At 42.1% G+C, this 20,685-nt stretch overlaps 1 protein-coding gene across 2 annotated transcripts in view; it reads left to right on the top strand.

Annotated features, from left to right (window-relative positions):
- Nucleotides 1–20,685, top strand: part of LOC126249708 (protein Wnt-16-like) — an 879,813-nt gene that overhangs the window by 727,256 nt on the left and 131,872 nt on the right. For both annotated transcript variants that reach the window (XM_049951388.1, XM_049951387.1), the window contains exon 3: nucleotides 6,122–6,278. In XM_049951388.1, coding sequence (XP_049807345.1) covers nucleotides 6,122–6,278 — 157 coding nt within the window. The remainder of the gene's footprint in view (nucleotides 1–6,121; nucleotides 6,279–20,685) is intronic.

The following is a 20,685-nucleotide window of genomic DNA, read 5'->3' as shown; positions in this document are numbered from 1 at the left end:
TATGGGAGGAAGGATAATTGGCCCCCATTTTATCGATGGCAATCTAAATGGTGCAATGTATGCTGATTTCCTACGTAATGTTCTACCGATGTTACTACAAGACGTTTCACTGCATGACAGAATGGCAATGTACTTCCAACATGATGGATGTCCGGCACATAGCTCGCGTGCGGTTGAAGCGGTACTGAATAGCATATTTCATGACAGGTGGATTGGTCGACGAAGCACCATACCATGGCCCGCACGTTCACTGGATCTGACGTCCCCGGATTTCTTTCTATGGGAAAAATTGAAGGATATTTGCTATCGTGATCCACTGACAACGCCTGACAACATGCGTCAGCGCATTGTCAATGCATGTGCGAACATTACGCAAGGCGAACTACTCGCTGTTGAGAGGAATGTCGTTACACGTATTGCCAAATGCATTGAGGTTTACGGACATCATTCTGAGCATTTATTGCATTAATGTGATATTTACAGGTAATCACGCTGTAACAGCATGCGTTGTCAGAAATGATAAGTTCACAAAGGTACATGTATCACATTGGAAAAACCGAAATAAAATGTTCAAACGTAACTACGTTCTTTATTTTAATTTAAAAAACCTACAGGTTACCAACTGTTCGTCTGAAGTTGTGAGCCATATGTTTGTGACTATTACAGCGCCATCTATCCCAAAGCGAAAAAAGTGGTCCAACTAAAACATTCATATTTTTTGTACTACACGAATATGTAATAAATATGGGGGTTCCTATTTTTAAAAAACGCAGTTGATATCCGTTTGAGCTATGGCAGCGCCATCTAGCGGGCCAACCATAGCGCCATCTGGTTTCCCCCTTCAAGCTAGACAAGTTTCGTTCTTTGCAGTTTTTTCGTTTGACGCTTATTTCGTGAGGTATTTGGCCAGGTCACGATCAATGGACCACCCTGTATAAACACTGCTGGCCACCGTAAATGCAACACCCTGAAGGAAGCATCCGAATCAAGTGAAATTTCCACCATGGGTTTGCAGCGATGAGATCTGCAACTGATTAGAATTTCAGCGCAGACGCACATCACGCGCGCCTGTGGCGCCACCTCATAGCACCATTTAAGGCTTGGCGATTTCGACGAGTGTACGTTCGGCACGTGTGTTTACCTTGTGGTTGTTTCACAAGACGATCAGTTATGCCTCGTAGACAACAGCGAACATCGTTTGATCAAGTATCCGACTTCGACAGAGGAAGGATAGTGGCTTACCGAGATTGTGGATTATCATACAGAGAAATCGCTAGTCGTGTTGGACGAAACCAAACAACTGTAATGCGGATATGTGACCGTTGGATGCAGGAGGGTACGACGGACCGACGTGGGCGATCGCATTCACCTCGGTGCACCACTGCACGTGCTGATAGGCAAATTGTGCGCATGGCAGTGACGGATCGCTCAGTGACATCCCGAACCATAGCACAGCACATTGCGTCTGTAACGCATCATCCAGTGTCTGCGCGTACCATTCGACGCCGTTTACAGCAGAGTGGTCCGTCCGCAAGACGTCCATTGCTTCGTCTACCATTGACGCAGAACCACAGACGTCTCCGTCGCCAATGGTGTGATGACAGACGGATGTGGACGGCAGAATGGAATGACGTTGTCTTTACTGACGAGGCACGCTTCTGTCTGCAGCACCACGATGGTCGGATTCGAGTGTGGAGACACCGTGGAGAGAGGATGCTGGACAGCTGCATTATGCACCGCCGCACTGGTCTTGCACCGGGTATTATGGTATGGGGCGGTATTGGATATTACTCTCGCACGCCTCTAGTACGCATTACCGGTACTTTAAATAGCCGGCGCTACATATCCGAGGTGCTGGAGCCAGTTGTCCTTCCTTACCTTCAGGGCTCGGCCACAGCCATATTTCAACAGGATAATGCGCGACCACACGTGGCACGCATTGTCCAAAGGTTCTTCGTCAATAACCAGATTGAATTGCTTCCCTGGCCGGCTCGCTCTCCGGATCTTTCGCCGATAGAAAACATGTGGTCCATGGTTGCTCTACGAGTGACCCAGATTACATACCCCGCTGCCACGCCAGATGATCTTTGGCAACGTGTGGAAGCTGCTTGGGCTGCTGTACCCCAGGAACACATCCAACGTCTCTTTGACTCAATGCCGAGACGTGTGGCAGCGGTGATCTCCAACAATGGCGGCTACTCTGGCTACTGATTCTGGCAGGAACCACATGTCACAGACGTCTGAAAACGTAATCAGTTGATACTTGGTCAACATGTTATCTACAAAAAAAATTTTGTTGTGCTACCTCTTGTCTTTCTTGGTGTTGCATTTACGGTGGCCAGCAGTGTATATACCATGTGTCCATCCAAATGTTTATTTAAATATCGTGTAAAACTTTGAAGTAAACGGTCAAGAACTTTTCGAGAATTTTACCATCAACGTTTACTCTCTCTTTCTCTCTCTCTCTCTCTCTCTCTCTCTCTCTCTCTCTCTCTCTCTCTCTCTCAAGCACAAGTCTCTAACGTTATTTACGTTAAATTTTACACGATACTCTAACAAACATTCAGACTGACATAAGCCGTATATTTTTTGAGAAATCATTGACTGGCTTTCGGTTTCAGCCAACTGCGATAAACAAAATGCTGTTCTGTGATAATGTACGGTTTCGTTCTCTTTCTCGTGGTCAGTTTTAACTACAATAGCGCCGCATTTAGACCACTGGACAAACTGTTTCTCCTTTATATATTCTTCCTCCTTGTATATAAATGTAAGCAAAAATTTTATAACCAAAACTTGATTTTATTGTTCACAGTTGGTTTTAACGTATCGCATCACGATTGGAATATTACTAAGGAACCTCTATCGTTCTGAAGTTTGTAATTATAGTCCAAGGACTGACGATAAAGGGGGAAGGGGGGGGCGATAGGAGATGGACAGAGAGGAGCGGGGGGGGGGGGGGGACATGGGTATAGAGAGAGGGAAGGAGGAAATGGACAGATGAGGCAGAGAGGAGGTGGTGGAGAGAGATAGGGGGAGGAGGAGATGAAGCAGGGAGAAGGAGGTGGCGAGAGATACGGGAAGCAATAGATGGACTGATAGGGAGGGTGCCGGGAGAAGGAGACCAAGACGTAGGGGAACTCGGGGCAGAACGGAATAGCGGGGCACAATGGGAAATTGCTCTTTTCTAGACTGGACAGTGTTACAACCTGTTCTATGGGCATGTAACTATTTCTCCGAATGGAAGGGAAGTCAGGGTAGCCATTTTGATTTAGTTTGAAGTGCGAGATCTAAGTGAATTGTTGTCCGTCACGTTACCGCTTGCGTTATTCTAACGTTTGGTGAATTACAACGCCAGGTAAACTGTTAATTGTATACACTAAAATAATACATTCCCTTAAAGTGCATGGCATTTGTTATACTTTAGTTATTTAATGCGTTTAAATATGTCAGTTATTACACTCCATAAAAGGTGTTAACCTCAAAAGTGCTCTTGGGGCGGAACGGGTCGGGGTAGAAACGGATAGTGTCCCGTTCTGCCCCGTCATATTTTGATGCAAGTAGAAAGCAAACCCAGCCTGGATGTTCATGGATGCAAGACTCTCCCAACCAGCTATGTTCACCGAACAACTCAGCTTTCCAGATATCGCCCGAGGCTGTCATCCCAATCCCACTAATCTGTCAAAATACTTGGCGGACTAGAAGACGAAAAGGGAAAACCATCTTATTAACAGATTCTCCTTATAAGAAGGAATTGCAGAATGCTGTTGCACGTAAAGTAGGCCTACAGAAAGGAGGAGGGTGCACAAATATAAACAATGTCAGGGCAGAGACGTCAGGTGCAATGCAACTTAAGTCAAAAATATCAAACTGTACACCCAAAATAACCAAAACAGTGTACATCAAAGACCTTAAGAAAAATAAAAGGAAGGAGATGATGGAGAAGAGAGATTCAGAGAGAGAAAGGATGCTGAGTGTCTCCACTGTGGGGACTTCTACTCCGTTTCTAATGAGGGGTGGGTCGCATGCCAGAGTGGGCACACAATTCATGTGCAGGCATAGACAGTGAAGATGAAGAGGAAATACTTATTAGTGACTGCTGTCGAAAGGGCTAGTAGTTAGTGGTTTGATGGTTATTACGCATTGTACATTTTTCAGAATGACTTAAAATATTTTCTTATTTTGAAAAATGACTTTTTAATTGTTTAAATTACACAGTCCTTAGTCTTAATTGCCTGTTATACAACATTTTGTCGTAGTTTAATACGATATTCGTAATTCAAATTCAACATTTATGCAATAATTTAACAAAAAATACCCTTTCCCATTCTGCCCCGTGGGTGGGGCGGAACGGGAAATGTGCAAGACTTTCTTTGAAAAATAGTTGTTGTTGTTGTTGTGGTCTTCAGTCCTGAGACTGGTTTGATGCAGCTCTCCATGCTACTCTATCCTGTGCAAGCTTTTTCATCTCCCAGTACCTACTGCAACCTACATCCTTCTGAATCTGCTTAGTGTATTCATCTCTTGGTCTCCCTCTACGATTTTTACCCTCCACGCTGCCCTCCAATGCTAAATTTGTGATCCCTTGATGCCTCAAAACATGTCCTACCAACCGATCCCTTCTTCTAGTCAAGTTGTGCCACAAACTCCTCTTCTCCCCAATCCTATTCAATACCTCCTCATTAGTTACGTGATCTACCCACCTTATCTTCAGCATTCTTCTGTAGCACCACATTTCGAAAGCTTCTATTCTCTTCTTGTCCAAACTATTTAGCGTCCATGTTTCACTTCCATACATGGCTACACTCCATACAAATACTTTCAGAAATGACTTCCTGACACTTAAATCTATACTCGATGTTAACAAATTTCTCTTCTTCAGAAACGATTTCCTTTCCATTGCCAGTCTACATTTTATATCCTCTCTACTTCGACCATCATCAGTTATTTTACTCCCTAAATAGCAAAACTCCTTTACTACTTTAAGTGTCTCATTTCCTAATCTAATTCCCTCAGCATCACCCGATTTAATTCGACTACATTCCATTATCCTCGTTTTGCTTTTGTTGATGTTCATCTTATATCCTCCTTTCAAGACACTGTCCATTCCATTCAACTGCTCCTCCAAGTCCTTTGCTGTCTCTGACAGAATTACAATGTCATCGGCGAACCTCAAAGTTTTTACTTCTTCTCCATGAATTTTAATACCTACTCCGAATTTTTCTTTTGTTTCCTTTACTGCTTGCTCAATATACAGATTGAATAACATCGGGGAGAGGCTACAACCCTGTCTCAGTCTTTTCCCAACCACTGCTTCCCTTTCATGCCTCTCGACTCTTATAACTGCCATCTGGTTTCTGTACAAATTGTAAATAGCCTTTCGCTCCTTGTATTTTACCCCTGCCACCTTCAGAATTTGAAAGAGAGTATTCCAGTTAACGTTGTCAAAAGCTTTCTCCAAGTCTACAAATGCTAGAAACGTAGATTTGCCTTTTCTTAATCTTTCTTCTAAGATAAGTCGTAAGGTTAGTATTGCCTCACGTGTTCCAACATTTCTACGGAATCCAAACTGATCTTCACCGAGGACAGCTTCTACCAGTTTTTCCATTCGTCTGTAAAGAATTCGCGTTAGTATTTTGCAGCTGTGACTTATTAAACTGATAGTTCGGTAATTTTCACATCTGTCAACACCTGCTTTCTTTGGGATTGGAATTATTATATTCTTCTTGAAGTCTGAAGGTATTTCGCCTACCTCATACATCTTGCTCACCAGATGGTAGAGTTTTGTCATGACTGGCTCTCCCAAGGCCATCAGTAGTTCTAATGGAATGGAAAAATAGTAAAAAATGCAAAATGTATTGTTTTAATTGATTTTAATATAAGGTACATTAGGTTACACCATAAGGTGTTTTTTTTATCACTTTAAGAAGTGTTTCCTTGTGTTCCCTTATATTATAGAAATTGTTAAACATTAATATCCCGTTCTGCCCCGCGTTCCCCTATATGCAATTCCCATAGATATTTAGCAATTGCGGAGCACTGCAGGGTTCGCTAGTATTAACTAAAGAAATGTTATTGATGTAGCCGGAAAGACAGTAAGGGAGTGCGGTGGTGCGTGTTGCAGGCAGCAAGGAGACGGCGTTCATCTACGCTGTGACGAGCGCGGGCGTGGTGCATGCGGTCACGCAGTCGTGCAGCTCCGGCAACCTGACCGAGTGTAGCTGCGATTCGTCGCGCCAGGGCCAGCACACGCCCGAGGGCTGGAAGTGGGGCGGCTGCAGGTACGTACCCACTCTGCCCCTCGTTGTTCCATGCTGTACGCGTCTCAGTCTCCCTAATTACTGAAAACATTTTCACATGTTGTTGTAGTTTCCAGTCAGAAAACTTATTTGATGAAGCTCTCCATTATAGTTTTCTCTGTGCAAGCTTCTTCACCTCTGCGTAACTATTGCAACTTGATTCCAAATCAACGTGCTTACTATAGACAAGCCTGGATCTCCTTGCATTTTTAATCCTCCACACCTCCCTCACTACAGAGTAATAAAGCTATCTTAGGCTACCGTAGACTATCATGAACAAGTGTAGACTACGATTGATTTCCTACAACTCTTGATCAGCTAGCCGGCCGCTGTGGCCGAGTGGTTCTAGGCACTTCAGTCCGGAACCGCGCTACTGCTACGGTCGCAGGTTCGAATCCTGCCTCGGGGATGGACACGCGTGATGCCCTTAGATTAGTTAGATTTAAGTAGTTCTAAGTTCCAGGGGACTGATGACCTCAAATGTTAAGTCGCATAGTGCTTAGAGCCATTTGAACCATCTTGATCAGTTACGTTCATAACAGCGTTACTTGTACTTTAGGCGTGTTGCATACCTATACAGCGTTACCTTATTTCCTACGCTTTTTTTGCGTTTGTGATCAGTGTTTTACTAGGTTTCACTAGAAACCTAAACCGTCTAGGAACTGAGTGATGGTATATAAAGGGACGCATAACCTAGGGAACATTTTGCTTCTAAGTAGTCATCCTCCTGTCTATTACTTAAACACAAACATTATTTATAGCAAAATTGAAATTGTCTGTTTAATTCAGGTTTTATTCGAAAATCGTTGATATCTAACGCGATATAGATGGATTTAGCACTAAAAATGAAAATTAATACAAATTTATCATACTGCCCTAGAAAATGCAGTTCCCTCAAAAAATTAAAGAAAAACAGCAAAACAAAACAAATCAAACATTGCTTCAATACATCGTCGAGCTTATACAAAACATGTTTCTGTTACTCGTAAGCCGCGCCGGATTAGCCGAGCGGTTTAAGGCGCTGCAGTCATAGACTGTGTGGCTGGTCCCGGCGGAGGTTCGAGTCCTCCCTCGGGCGTGGGTATGTGTGTTTGTCCTTAGGATAATTTAGGTTAAGTAGTGTGTAAGCTTAGGGACTGATGACCTTAGCAGTTAAGTCCCATAAGATTTCACACACATTTGAACGATTTGTTATTCCTAAACAACTATCATACGTATAAACAACAACAGGAAACGCTTGCCTTTGATCATTATGAACAACTTTCTATCGAGTACATTACAACAACTATAATTATGTAGATTTTTTACGTTCATGCATGTAAACTGTACCTGCATCAAAAGTAATTGCTTACATAAAACACCAGAAGTTACACAATCAACTAATTTTTATTACTTACTAAACGAAGTTTATATTTTCTGAGAATATAAAATACATAGTGGTATAACACAGAACGTCGTGCGGTTGTAATTATATGCAAAACAAACAAACAAAATACAAATAGGGATCCAAATTTCTCTCTTACATATTCATATATGTTTCTTTCCCTACCAATACTATCCGTAATCCTGCCGTGTCCTACATCATTTAAGTACTGCATCAAAACTACCGACCCATAGTTTTGGGAGATACAACTCTACTGCACTACTAAATTTACTGTTCTCTGATGCCTCAGGATGGGTCCTTTCAACCGATCCCTTCGTTTAGTTACGTTGTGTTGTGTACAGGCTGCGGAGAGAAATCAGTACAGATTTTAGTGAAACACTAAGACTTTATTAAATAAGGAACAACTCAACTTTCATGGATCACCCTCGCTGTGGCAATTTACACAATTGTGAGTGGTTGTTTAATACGTGGTAGCTGGAAGGTAGCAGTCAAATAACAACTGTGCTCCTCGGTAATGGTGGTCTGACAAAACCACCCCACTGCTGCAGGTGCAATGTACTTAGTACAGTGAACACTCCTAATCACTGTAAGGCGGTGCACAACAGAAGTACTCCATTTGTTAGCCTGGAAACAGTACGCTGAACTGACTCGACGATTGTAACACTCTGAGACAAATTCTGAGAGGCCATTTCCGGTACTATTACTGCTTCTCTCTATGCTCGCTAGCAGCATCTTTATGGTGGTCGACCTTTTGTTGTGAGTGTCGATAGTCGACGACACCGCTTCTTGTGCCATAAATTTCGTTCCTACCAAATTCGATTCAGCTCCCCTTCATTAGTTATTCGGTCTGTACTTTTAAGCTTCAGCGTTCCTTCGCAGTAATACGGTTCAAAAGTTTTGTTCTTTGGTGCCCGCAGTGCAAAATATGTCTTCTAATGGCATGATTATTGCGAATTTCAGCCACCTACACTGCTCTCTCCATGGTTTTTATTTCATAAATCATTCACTATAAGCCCCTTTCGGCATACTGCCATCATGAGGTGATCTGTAATTACACAAGTAAGCGATAGTCTTAATACATTGGTCTGTAACTATGATCAGAAGAACTATAATACATCGTTAGGTGGTTTTACCTTACATGTAATATCGTTGCTGCCACGTTCGGTCTTTTTTAGATTTACTAGTTTCTTCTTAGATGTACACTGGAGACGTATAACTGACTTTAGTTGGTTTTTATGTATGCTATTTTTCTATTGACAGCTTGGATGACAGTGGATCAGCGATATTACATGTTTTCATAGTTACTATTATAAATAAGTGATCTGTGGAAACTCGGCCTATGGTTTACGATGTTTTCTTGGTGTTATGTCTTTGTTTCACACTCTTCATGTTGTTATCGCTGTTACTATGGATATCCGTCACTTAGTGTCTCTGATTTATTATTTTACCCGTTTTCTTGATTTATAATGAGAATAAAGTTTTCTATGTATATTGTTGTGCTTTAGGTAGGTTGTTTAACTATCCACATTATAAATCAAGAAAACGGTTAAAGTAATAAATCAGAGACACTAAGTCACACATATCCATAGTAACAGCGATAACAACATGAAGAGTATAAAACAAAGACATCAAGTAAACACCATGAATCATATGCTATAGCCAAATTGTTACGACAAAAATAAAAAATATTATATAAAAATCTCAAATAAAACTAAAACAAATTCCAAACAAAAACATAATTAGAAGCAATAATAAGAAACAACCGAACTTCCACACATCACTTACTTATAATAGTAACTATGTAAACATGTAACGTCGCTGATTCACTGTCACCCACAATGATATTACACCTAACGATGTAGTATAACTTTTCTGATCGTAGTTACCTACCACTATATTACGACTATCGCTTACTTATGTATTTACAGAGCACCTGATGATGGAAATATGCCGAAAAAGGCTCACCGTGAATTATTTATTGAATAAAAACTATTTAAAGAACACTGTAGCTGGCTTATATTCGTAATTATAAACGGTTCAAAATCTTATATTGACTTCTTGCCTGAACTGTTAACGTTCATATTTCACTTACCTGTAAATAGTTAATGAAAAATTTTTGTAATACCTAAATTTATGATCGATGTCAACAAATTTCTGTTTTTCAGAATTGCTTATCTTTGCTGTTGGCAGGCCGGGTTTTATGACCTTTCTATTTCAGCGTTTATCAGTTATTTTGCTGCTCCAACAGCGTTACTTATCTACCAATTTTAGTATTTCATTTCGAATGTACACTACCTGACAAAAAGGTGAAGAACCCAGAAGAGGAGAAAAAATGAAGTGAAACATAACGGGCTGAAAGGGTACGTGATGTTATTTCAGTAATTACAAACTGGAGTAAGATTTAGAACAAACTTGGCAGTGTGAGCGCACTTATCAGTATTACGTTGCACCGCCTCTGGCCTGGATGCATGCATTGATTCGGTTGGGAATGGCGTCACAAAACCGCTGAATCTTATCCTGGGGCAAGCTGACCCACGACCTTTGTAACCGTCATTGTTAACTTATACTGGGACGGAGTTGACGTCTGTCCCGGTTCCACAAATATTCTATCGGGGATCGATCTGAGCACCCTGCCACAACGGTAGTACCTCAACGCCATACAGGAAGTTCACACAGACGAGTATTTCCTTGCTGAAAAATGACGCAACGATATTGTGCATTCAGAGGTAACGAATGAGGACGCAGGATGTCTGTGACGTACCGTTACGTTGTCAGTGTTCCCACAAACACTACCATCTGTAACCTAAAATCAGCCGGCCGTTGAGGCCGAGCGGTTCTAGGCGCTTCAGTCCGGAACCGCGCGGCTGCTACAGTCACAGGTTCGAATCCTGCCTCGGGCATAGATGTGTGTGATGTCCTTAGGTTAGTTAAGTTTAAGTAGTTCTAAGTCTAGGGGACTGATGACCTCAGATGTTAAGTCCCATAGTGCTTAGAGCCATTTGAACCATTTGAAACGAAGAGAGAAAGTAGTACACTAGAAGAAGGAAGCATTTTCTTTACTTTTTGACAAAGAGAAACTGACCACATACGTTAATTTTTCAGGGAAAAGTTATAAGATTGACAAAAGCTGTTTCTTAAATGCCAGGGCACTCAACTGAGCACAAAGTGTAGCTTGTTGCAGAGGCGGGCAGCGCCAACTGATAATGTATTTTCCCTCAGTCTACCTTCTCTTCCCTCTCTCTGTCCATCTTCTCTCCCCTCGACACTGTCTGTCCATCTCTTCCCCCTCTCTCTATACCTTCCTCATCCCCTCTCTGTCAAATCTTCTCCTCCCTGTGTCTGTGGCAATCGCCTCTTCTCTGTCTGTCCATCTCCTACCCCTCATCTCTCTAACCATTTCCTCCTACTCCATTTCTCTCCAACTCCTCCTGTCCTCCTTTCTGCCCAGCTCTTTCTCCTCACTATCCATCTCTTCCTCCCCTTCTCTCTGCACATCTGTGCCCATCTGCTCACACACTACCTGGAAAACATACATGGGTCCTCCAGGGCAGCCGAGATGTCAGGTATTACAAAGCATCCTCACCATCACCCATAGGAGAGCTAGGTGGATCTTATTCCCACAGTGCTTCTTTCCAGACAGTTATGTGTATGAAGTTTGGTGGAAATCGATCTACCAGCTTAGGAGGAGATATGGAACTTAAACACACACATCCATTTTTGTGCATACTATCCTTTCCCCCTGATTTCGCCTGTGGATGCAAACAGCACATAAGTAGCACATAATTCTCCTTCTCCCTCTCTGTCCATCGTCTCCTTCCCAGACACTCTGTCCATTTCTTCTTCCCCCTCTCTCTCTGTCCATCCCCTGCTCACTCCTCCATCTGTCCGTCTCCTCCTCCCTCTTTCTCTGTCCATCTCATCCTCTTCGCTCTCACTATCTATCTCTGTCTCCCCTCTCTCTCGACTCAACTGTGCCCATTCGCAATAAATTCCTATACTACCCTCATAATATGCCTGTTGTCTAGAGCAGCATAGGTATCAGTGTTTACCAACCCTTTTCACCCACACCCCCACCATTATGGGGGCTAGGTGATTGGAGATGTGGAAAATACACACACACAAACATTATCCATTTTTATTTATTTATTTATTCTAATTGAAGCCATGAAACCCAGTACTATGCTTCACATCCGACTGTCAGCCTAAGAGTGTCCAAGTGTGTCAATTTACTATGACTACAATCCACTTATTAGGGTGGAAGAGCAGCTTGTTCACTCGTATCGAGTGTCTAGATGTGGCAGCACACGCTCTCAATATGTCTGTCCAACTGAAATACAATAAGTAAGCACATCAGCTGTTTGATTCAACTGACTAGATCAAGAAACGTTCGGAGTATCAAAATTAAGTTAGAATCTGGTATCAGTTAGAGTAATTCTCAATAACCAGTACTTAATTTATTCCATGTTTAACACTGAGGTTGACTTAATTTATCAGAATGACTCACCATCGCTGAGATGCATACGTTACTACAATTCCCACGAAGTATCTAAAATATCACGAACACCTACCTTCATAGTCATGTTCGAAATAAAAAGCAAAGTCACATGTGAATTTTGAAGTCCACAACTGTACCATTGTGAAATTCGTACTAGTCGCACAGAAATTACTTGACAAATTTTCCTATGTCCAGAACCTACGTCGTTCCGAAAAATATTACAAAATATGATCCAGTCGCCATATTTTTTGAATGCAAAGAGTCATGTCTTGAAATATAATAATAATAATTATTATTATTATTGTTGTTCATATTATTATTATTATTATTATTATACAACATGGCTGATAATTGATAAATCCTTTTTTGTGCCTTATAGTCTATATGTACTTTCACCTTTCGTACATTGCTCAGATACTAAAGATCAGAGCTTTCTTACAAGCATCTGCTGTTTATGCACAATTACATGTTGTTTACGCACTCTTTCGCCACCACAGTTATTTATATGTTTGAGGTTCTTATACTGTCATCTAAGCCGCCGCTGACATTTTCAGTGATAGTTGTCATCGTATATTCATTCATTACAATCTAACGTCTTCGATGTGAGAAGTGTCTATATTATCAAACGCTATCTGTTTCCTATAAACATTTCTTATTCTTGTTGTTGATAACTATCATAAACTTGTGTAGTTCGTTCTCAGATACGTTACTATATACAAGGTTTATTACTGTCATTGTTCAAATATTCCTGATTGAGAACTGCCTTTCGCCCAGGAAGGGTCCATTTTTCCTTTCCTCCACTTGGAGCGGACAGCTAAGAACTCACTAGATCCATAGCTGCTACAGTCTTCTCATGCTGCTGGCCTTTCCTGTGCTGTCAGAAACATAGCGTACCACTATTAGTGTTAATGTGAGCTGAAACACTTCCTGCAAATTCTACACTGGCATTATTTGGTTTAGTGAAAAATCATCATTTACTACGAAATATTGCAAGACCACCAATCACGTAAATTTCTGTTGACTGTATAGATTTTTTTGTGGAACAACTGAACAGTTTTGTCTTTGGCGTTAATACATGCGTTGTCCATTAACTGTAATGGAAATATTCATTTGGATCTTCAGGATGCATGTTGAACAACACTGAGGCTAGCTCTGATCCCTGTGTGACAACTCCGCAACTTTCCCTCGATCCAGTTGTTCTACTTCTTAACAGAATACTATTTCCTACTACTCAGATGGATCGCAGTGTCAATAGCTTTGAGAGAATGCGTTATTCTCTTTCTCGCCTCAGCGTTGTCGTATGCTTTGGCCAAGAATACGAAAACAAGTACCATATAATCGTTAGTAAAAAGTTTGTTTTACGTCAGTAAGAAGCTTTAATATATTTTCAGTACCCTGTCCCGTTACCGAAACGTAATTGGAACTTGTAATTATTTCTTTCATTCCCGAGTTATCATCTAATATACTCCATTCTAGGACGTACGTCAAGTACAAAATAATCGGAACAACAAGGCATTTTTTTTCCATTATATCATATTTGAACCTTAGCGTCCACACATTACTTGAGGTTTTGAGCGAGAATTGTTTCCCTTTGTGTGGAATATGTCTCAGTATTCGAGTCTGAATAACCCTAAGTAGATGCAAGCTATAAGTTTTCACTGAGAAGTTGCACAAATAAGTTGTTCTCTTCGTATGTAAGTCTAGCAGCTACACACAAGAACGATTCTCGCAGTTCACTAGACGCTGGAATTATGTACTACTTCTTCCTAATTCAGGTTTTTATTATATCTTTCGCAGTTCTCAATCCCAAGACTGGGTGGCACCAAATCTTCTGTTTCACTCCTCTCCGTTCCCTGTAATTCTCTTCATTTTTTCATACGAGCTTGCTCCTACAGCATCTCTCATTCCATCTAGGTCTTCCTCGTCCTCTCTTGTTTTCACTCATTCATCCCAATACGTTACAAAAATGGTTCAAATGGCTCTGAGCACTATGGGACTCAACATCTGAGGTCATCAGTCCCCTAGAACGTAGGTCTACTTAAACCTAACTAACCTATTGACATCACACACATCCATGCCCGAGGCAGGATTCGAACCTGCGACCGTAGCGGTCACGCGGCTCCAGACTGAGGCGTCTAGAACCGCTCGGCCACTCCGGCCGGCCAAAACGTTAATTAGGATACTATTGTGTCAGTATAAATAGCCAATTAACTGATCTCTTCTTTCCTGTACGGGTCGAAGTATTTATTTTATTTCACTCATTGTTCTAATTTTTTTTTTCATTTGTCAGCTTCGCTGTCCATTAAACGTTTTCCAATCTTCTTCAGCACCACATTTCAAATGCCCCCAGTGTCGCACGCACCAACAGTCCACGTTTCCAGCGAGCGAGGTGGCGCAGTGATTAACACAGTAGACTCGCATACCGGGGGACGACCGTTCAAACCTGCGTCCGGCCATCCTGATTTAGGCATTCTGTGACTTCCGTTGATCGCTTCAGGCAAATACCAGTATGGTTCCTTTGAAGGGGCACAGTCAATTTTCTTCCTAATCCGATGGGACCGATGAGTTCGATGTTTTGTCCCCTTTCCCAAATCAACTAACTAGTTCACGTTTCCGAGCCATTCAAAGGCATCCCTCCATGCAATGCTCTTAATAAATTTCTTGTTTGTCTCCACATTTAGGTTACATGATGTAAGCAGCATCTGTTTCTTGCAATAGGATGTGTTTGCCTGCGGAGCTCTACTCTTTATGTTGGCTAAACTTTTACCATCTTCTTTTCTTCTTTCGTTTACGCCATAGTCCCGCAGCGATTGCAGGGTCGGCGTGGTTACAACGGATTTGGCAATGTTAGTTGGAGGGATGGCCGGTGGCCCTTCCTGCCGCCACCCCGTACCCCCCAGGACGGAATCAGTGTACCCCAACTGTCTGCGTCGAGAGTAAATCGTGAAAGAGTGCGGACGTGTTTCAAATGTCTGCGACGCGTGTAACTGAGGCGGAACGTGGGGACCAGCCCGGTATTCACCTAGTGGGATGTAGAAAACCGCCTAAAAACCACATCCAGGCTGGCCGGCACTCGTCGTTAATCCGCCGGGCGGATTCGAGCCGGGGCCGTCGCGAACACCCGAGTCCAGAAAGCAGCACGTTAGCGCTCTCGGCTACACTGGCGGGTAAACTTTTACCATCTCAGGTGGTTTTATTTAACAAACAGTTAAAGGTGTTTGTTCGCCTCCGTAGCTAAGTGGTCAGCGTCTCTAGCTGTTATGTGCTTGACACTGGTTCAATTCCTGATACTGTCAGGCATTTTTTCTTGGTGGGGCGTCTGGAATCGGGCCACTCAGCCTTGTGATGCCAACTGACGAGCTGCTTGAGCGAGTCTTAGCAGCTCAAGGCCAAGAAAGCCCACAATGGCCAGTAGAGCGGTATACTGAACCCATGACCCTGCATCCTGCGAGCTAACATCCCAAAGATGTTCGGGGCGGTTCCTCTTCGTCGAAATGTCTTGGCTCAAACTCGTCTAGGGGTTGAACCGCAAATGTCGCATTACACGCCCTAAATTAGACACTTGTGACCCTTTGGTTAAACTGTCTGGAGGATGGTAAGTTTGCGAAATACAAAGTTAACATAAAATATAATAACAGTAATTATAATGTCGGGAACTTAATTAACGACCCTTAAATGATGTAGGCCACACAGTTGCGATTTGGTTAGAGTAATGTCTATTCACGAAGTAAACTAATAGCGAAAGTGGTCGTATTTAGAGTTACTGTTACACTCATGCGCATATCCATTTGACACTGTTAGATCATTCACAATCTCATCGCGAAATACAAGTTATCTACGCGCGACTACCCACCGCTCAGAGACTAAGTACCGCGATACCACATAACGCGAAATTTTCTAAGTCGTTTCACTTCCTAGCCGCCTAAAGACCGAGTGTCCGCTTTCACGTCTCAGTCCGAACTGTACCCTTTGGTGTCTCCAGCCGAACTGTCCGCTGTCGCGTCTCCAACAGCACTCCCTCTGCTCGTCCCCGGCTGTTTTTCCCGCGCGCCGAAGCTCCTCGCTCAACTGACTAGGGCAGTTCCCTTTCCTGAAGCCGTCCATCTGATTAGCTACAGCTTATTCTAAATTATTTTACATTTTAACATATTTAAATAATCAAAGCTTGACCACTTTCGCGTTCTAAATAAAGTAACAATAATATCCATTGTTAAATTTTTTACACAAAACCAATACAATTTCCTTCTTAACTTTAAATGTAACGGCCAGTAGCCTTGCACCAATGTGCTTTCTGATAAATAAATAAAGAACAAAAGTAACTATTATGCACTAAACTTTCCAATAAATATTTTATTACCTAAAGATTCAATAAGGTGTCGTGCTGTCGTCGTTCAATGTGTTTTGTGTGGAGGAAATGATGATCTTGCAAATACTGATAATTTAAATTTACTCTATCTTTTAAACAAACAAAGTCACAGAGTTGATATTTACAGCGTTTGTCACTTTCATGATGCTCTTCTATATGAAATACGGATCGTTAAGATGGACCAAAGCGTTCAGAGTGTAGCATTCAGCTCTTTGTTAGAAAACTTGTTAATTTAACTTTAACAGTAAATCCTAAACTATTATAGATATGATCAGTATTCGAGTTTTATTGGGATCATCATGAAAATTTATGGAGGATTAAATAGTTTCCGTAAATGTTTCCCTTTATAACCGATCTTAGGTCCGCCATATTTAACACTGCTATGTCTCCTCGGCCACCAACGGCTTCTACTCGGTTTCCCTATCACGTAGGTTCTCGTCCGTCTCACTCGCACACTACAGCGCTTAGGCCTCAATATACGCCTGTGAATTTCCCCATCTTGTGGTGAATCTGCGCCCTTTGTGGCACACTGTCTTCGACGACAGGGTTCGTTTCACAATTCATGTAGGCTGATTCTTTCATCCATATATTTAAATGAGAGCGCAATGCTCGTTAACTCACAATCCCATATCAGGACGAAACTGTTGGCAGAGTATGGCACCGCAGTCGGTATGGGTATTTACATTTCTGAGTGGTATATCATTAAATATATTTTCTACCACAGCATGTTGGTTGTTGCGTATAATAATTTTTGTTATCTTTGAGTTAATTTTCATGTTACACTTACTTTACGACATCCATTAGGGTAATTCAAAAATAAAAGACTCTGAGACTGTAAAACGAAAACCGTTGAAGAGATCACAATGCCATTCCCTATGGAAGAGGGTGTGGTAATATCTTTAAGCCGAGGCCTCAAACCCGTTGCTAGAGGGACATGGGCGGACACCCACGTGAAGATAAAGCGAGTACGTTCATGCGTCGACCGTCTACTGCACTCAGTCGAACTGAAAACACAGAATTGGAAGCTTCGGAAGAAGATCAAAAGGGTGTAGTGCGTTTTCTGTTAGCGGAAGGAACGCGGAGGACAGAAATTCATCAAAGACTGGCACAAGTGTACGAAGAGCTCTCCGTGCCTGTTGCAAGGGTCAAGTCGTGACGCAAGAGATTCAAGGAGGGACGGATGTCGTTGGCCAATGATGTACGATGTGGAACGCTACATCGTATTACCGACACCATTGTCCAGCAGGTGGATGCCCTCACTGAAGACCGGTGAATTACAGAGGTAGTCATTATCCCAGAGGTCGGACTGAACCTCGGAATTGCAAGCGGACGTTCAGTGCTCTCCATACACTTGTGCCATTTTTCAATGAATTTCCATTCCCTACTCTCCTTCCGCTGTAAGATAGCGCACTGCATCCCTTTACGTCCTCTTTTGAAGCCTCCATTTCTCTATTTTCAGCACTACTGAATTTAGAGGACGGTCGATGCGTCCACGTGTTCGCTCAGTCGTCACGAGTGTGTGCACCCATGTCCCTCTAGCGGCGAGCTTAGGGCCTCAGCATTTTTATAGGGACCAAACTTTCTCCCGTTGGCAATGACATTACGATCCCTTCAGCGGCTTTCATTTTACAGCCTCTGGCTGGTTTCTTTTTGAATGTCCTTAACAGTTCATTTCTGCTAGTGTTTTTATAGTTTTTCGTCGCTCTGCGTTATGCTTTAAACTTTATCCCCTCCATATCATCTTTAAATTCCTCAATTCCTTTCTCAGCATACAGACTGAACAACACCGGTGACAAACTACATCATCCCTGACTTGCATCTTTCTCCAAGTATCAGTTTGTCAATGAGGCTTTGTATTACGCATGTAAATGAAAAACAAGAATGTATAATAAAAGGCAGCTGCAGCGTTCAAAATGCAGTCGACGAAAACGTTATATTGATGAAAATATCACTGTATTACACGAACCGAAGATAGGTGGAAACATCGAAACTCGTCTTGGCATAACCTAAAACGCTGTGAAAACTGGCAGGGGGCTTAATTTCTTTAAGTAATTTGTAATGAACTGTTTATCCAGGCAGAATTAGGGCAGTCATGCCCCTTCTTACATTTAATAAGGCATTTTACATAGTTTGCAATATGTTTATAGCGACACCCGTTATAAAATATTTTACATTTAATATACTTACATTTAATTCAAATACATTTAATATGGCTCCATGAACCATGGATCTGGCCACTGATGGAGTGGCTTGCGTGCCTCATAGGTAGCCGTACCGCAGGTGCAGCCATTACGGAATGGTATCTGTTGAGAGACCAGACAAGCGTGTGGTTTCTTAAGAGGTAAAGCACCCATTTCAGTAGTGGCAGGCGCAACAGTCTGGATGACTGACTGATCACACGTTGTAACAGCAACCAAAACGGCATTGATGTACTGGTACTACGACTGACTGAAAGCAAGGGTAAAGTACAGCCCTAATTTTTCCCGAGGGCATGCAGCTCTAGTGTGTGGTTAAATGATGATGTCATGCTCTTTAGTAAAATAATCCGAACATAAAATAACCCCATTCGGATCTCCAGGCGGGGCTACTCAGGAGGATATCGTCACCAGGAGAAACTAAACCAGTGTTCCACAGATCATAGCGTGGACTGTTAGATCCCTTAATCGGGCAGGTAGGTTAGATAATTTAAAAAGGGAAATGGATAGGTTGAAGTTAGATATATCGGCAATAAATGAAGTTCGGGGGCAGGAGGAACAGGACTTCATGCTAGTTGAATACAAGTTTATAAACAGAAAATCAAATAAAGGTAGTGCACGAGTAGTTTGCATCCGAGATAGACACAACGCCAACACCCACCACAGTAGCACAATCTTATATGCCAACTAGCTCCGCAGATGATGGAGAGATTGAAGGAATGTATGATGAGATAAAAGAAATTATTCAGATAGTTAATGAAGCAGAAAATTTAATTGAGATGGGGGACTGGGTTTCGGTAGTGAGAAAAGGAAGAGGAGGAAAAATTGTAGGTAAATATGGATTGGGGAAAGGAATCAAAGAGAAAGCCACCTGACAAAATTTCGCACAGAGCAAAATTTAACTATCGCTAAGAGACGGTTTAAGAAAAAAGAAGACTGCATACGTGGAAGAGATCTGGGGACACCAGAGGATTTTAGATTGATTATATAATGGTAAGACAGAGATTTCGGAACTAGGTTTTAAATTGTAGGATATTTGCCGGCCGCGGTGGTCTCGCGGTTAAGGCGCTCAGTCCGGAACCGCGCGACTGCTACGGTCGCAGGTTCGAATCCTGCCTTGGGTATGGGTGTGTGTGATGTCCTTAGGTTAGTTAGGTTTAAGTAGTTCTAAGTTATAGGGGACTGATGACCACAGATGTTAAGTCCCATAGTGCTCAGAGCCATTTGAACCATTTTTTAGGATATTTCAGGGGCAGATGTGGACAACAACCACAATTTCCTGATTGTGAACTGTTGATTAAAACTAAAGAAATTTCAAAGAGGCAGGAAATTAAGGGGATGGGACCTGGATTGGTTTATAAAACCAGAGGTTGTTGAAAGTTTCAGATGGAGCCTTAGGAAACAGGGGAAAGGAATACAGAAGAAGACGAATGACTAGCTTTGAGGGATGAAACAGTGAAGACAACAGATAATAAAACAGGTAAAAAGACAAGGTCTAGTATAAATATTTGGATAAAACAAGAGATATTTAATTTAACTGATGATAGGAGAAAATATAAAAATGCAGCAAATGAAGTGGGCGAAAGGGAATACAAACTTCTAAAAAATGAGACTGACAGGAAGTGTAAAAGGGTTAAGCAGGAATGGCTAGGGGACAAGTATCAGGATTTAGTAGCGTATTTCCCTGCGGGGAAGATAGACACAGCCTACAGCAAAATTAATGAGGCTTTTGGGGAAAAGAGAAGCAGCTGTATGAATATCAAAGAGCTTAGATGGAAAACCAGTACTAAGCAAAGAACGGTAAGTTGAAAGGTGAAGCAGTATATAGAGGGGCTATGAAGCGAAATGGGCATGAAGGCAATTTTGTAGATATGGAAGAGGACGTAAATGAAGAGGAGATGGTAGATATAGTACTGTGAGAAGTGTCTGACATAACACTGAAAGACCTA

This window comes from Schistocerca nitens, chromosome 3 (genome assembly GCF_023898315.1).
Source record: "Schistocerca nitens isolate TAMUIC-IGC-003100 chromosome 3, iqSchNite1.1, whole genome shotgun sequence".
NCBI lineage: Eukaryota > Metazoa > Arthropoda > Insecta > Orthoptera > Acrididae > Schistocerca > Schistocerca nitens.
This window is presented reverse-complemented; position numbering and strand designations above follow the sequence as displayed.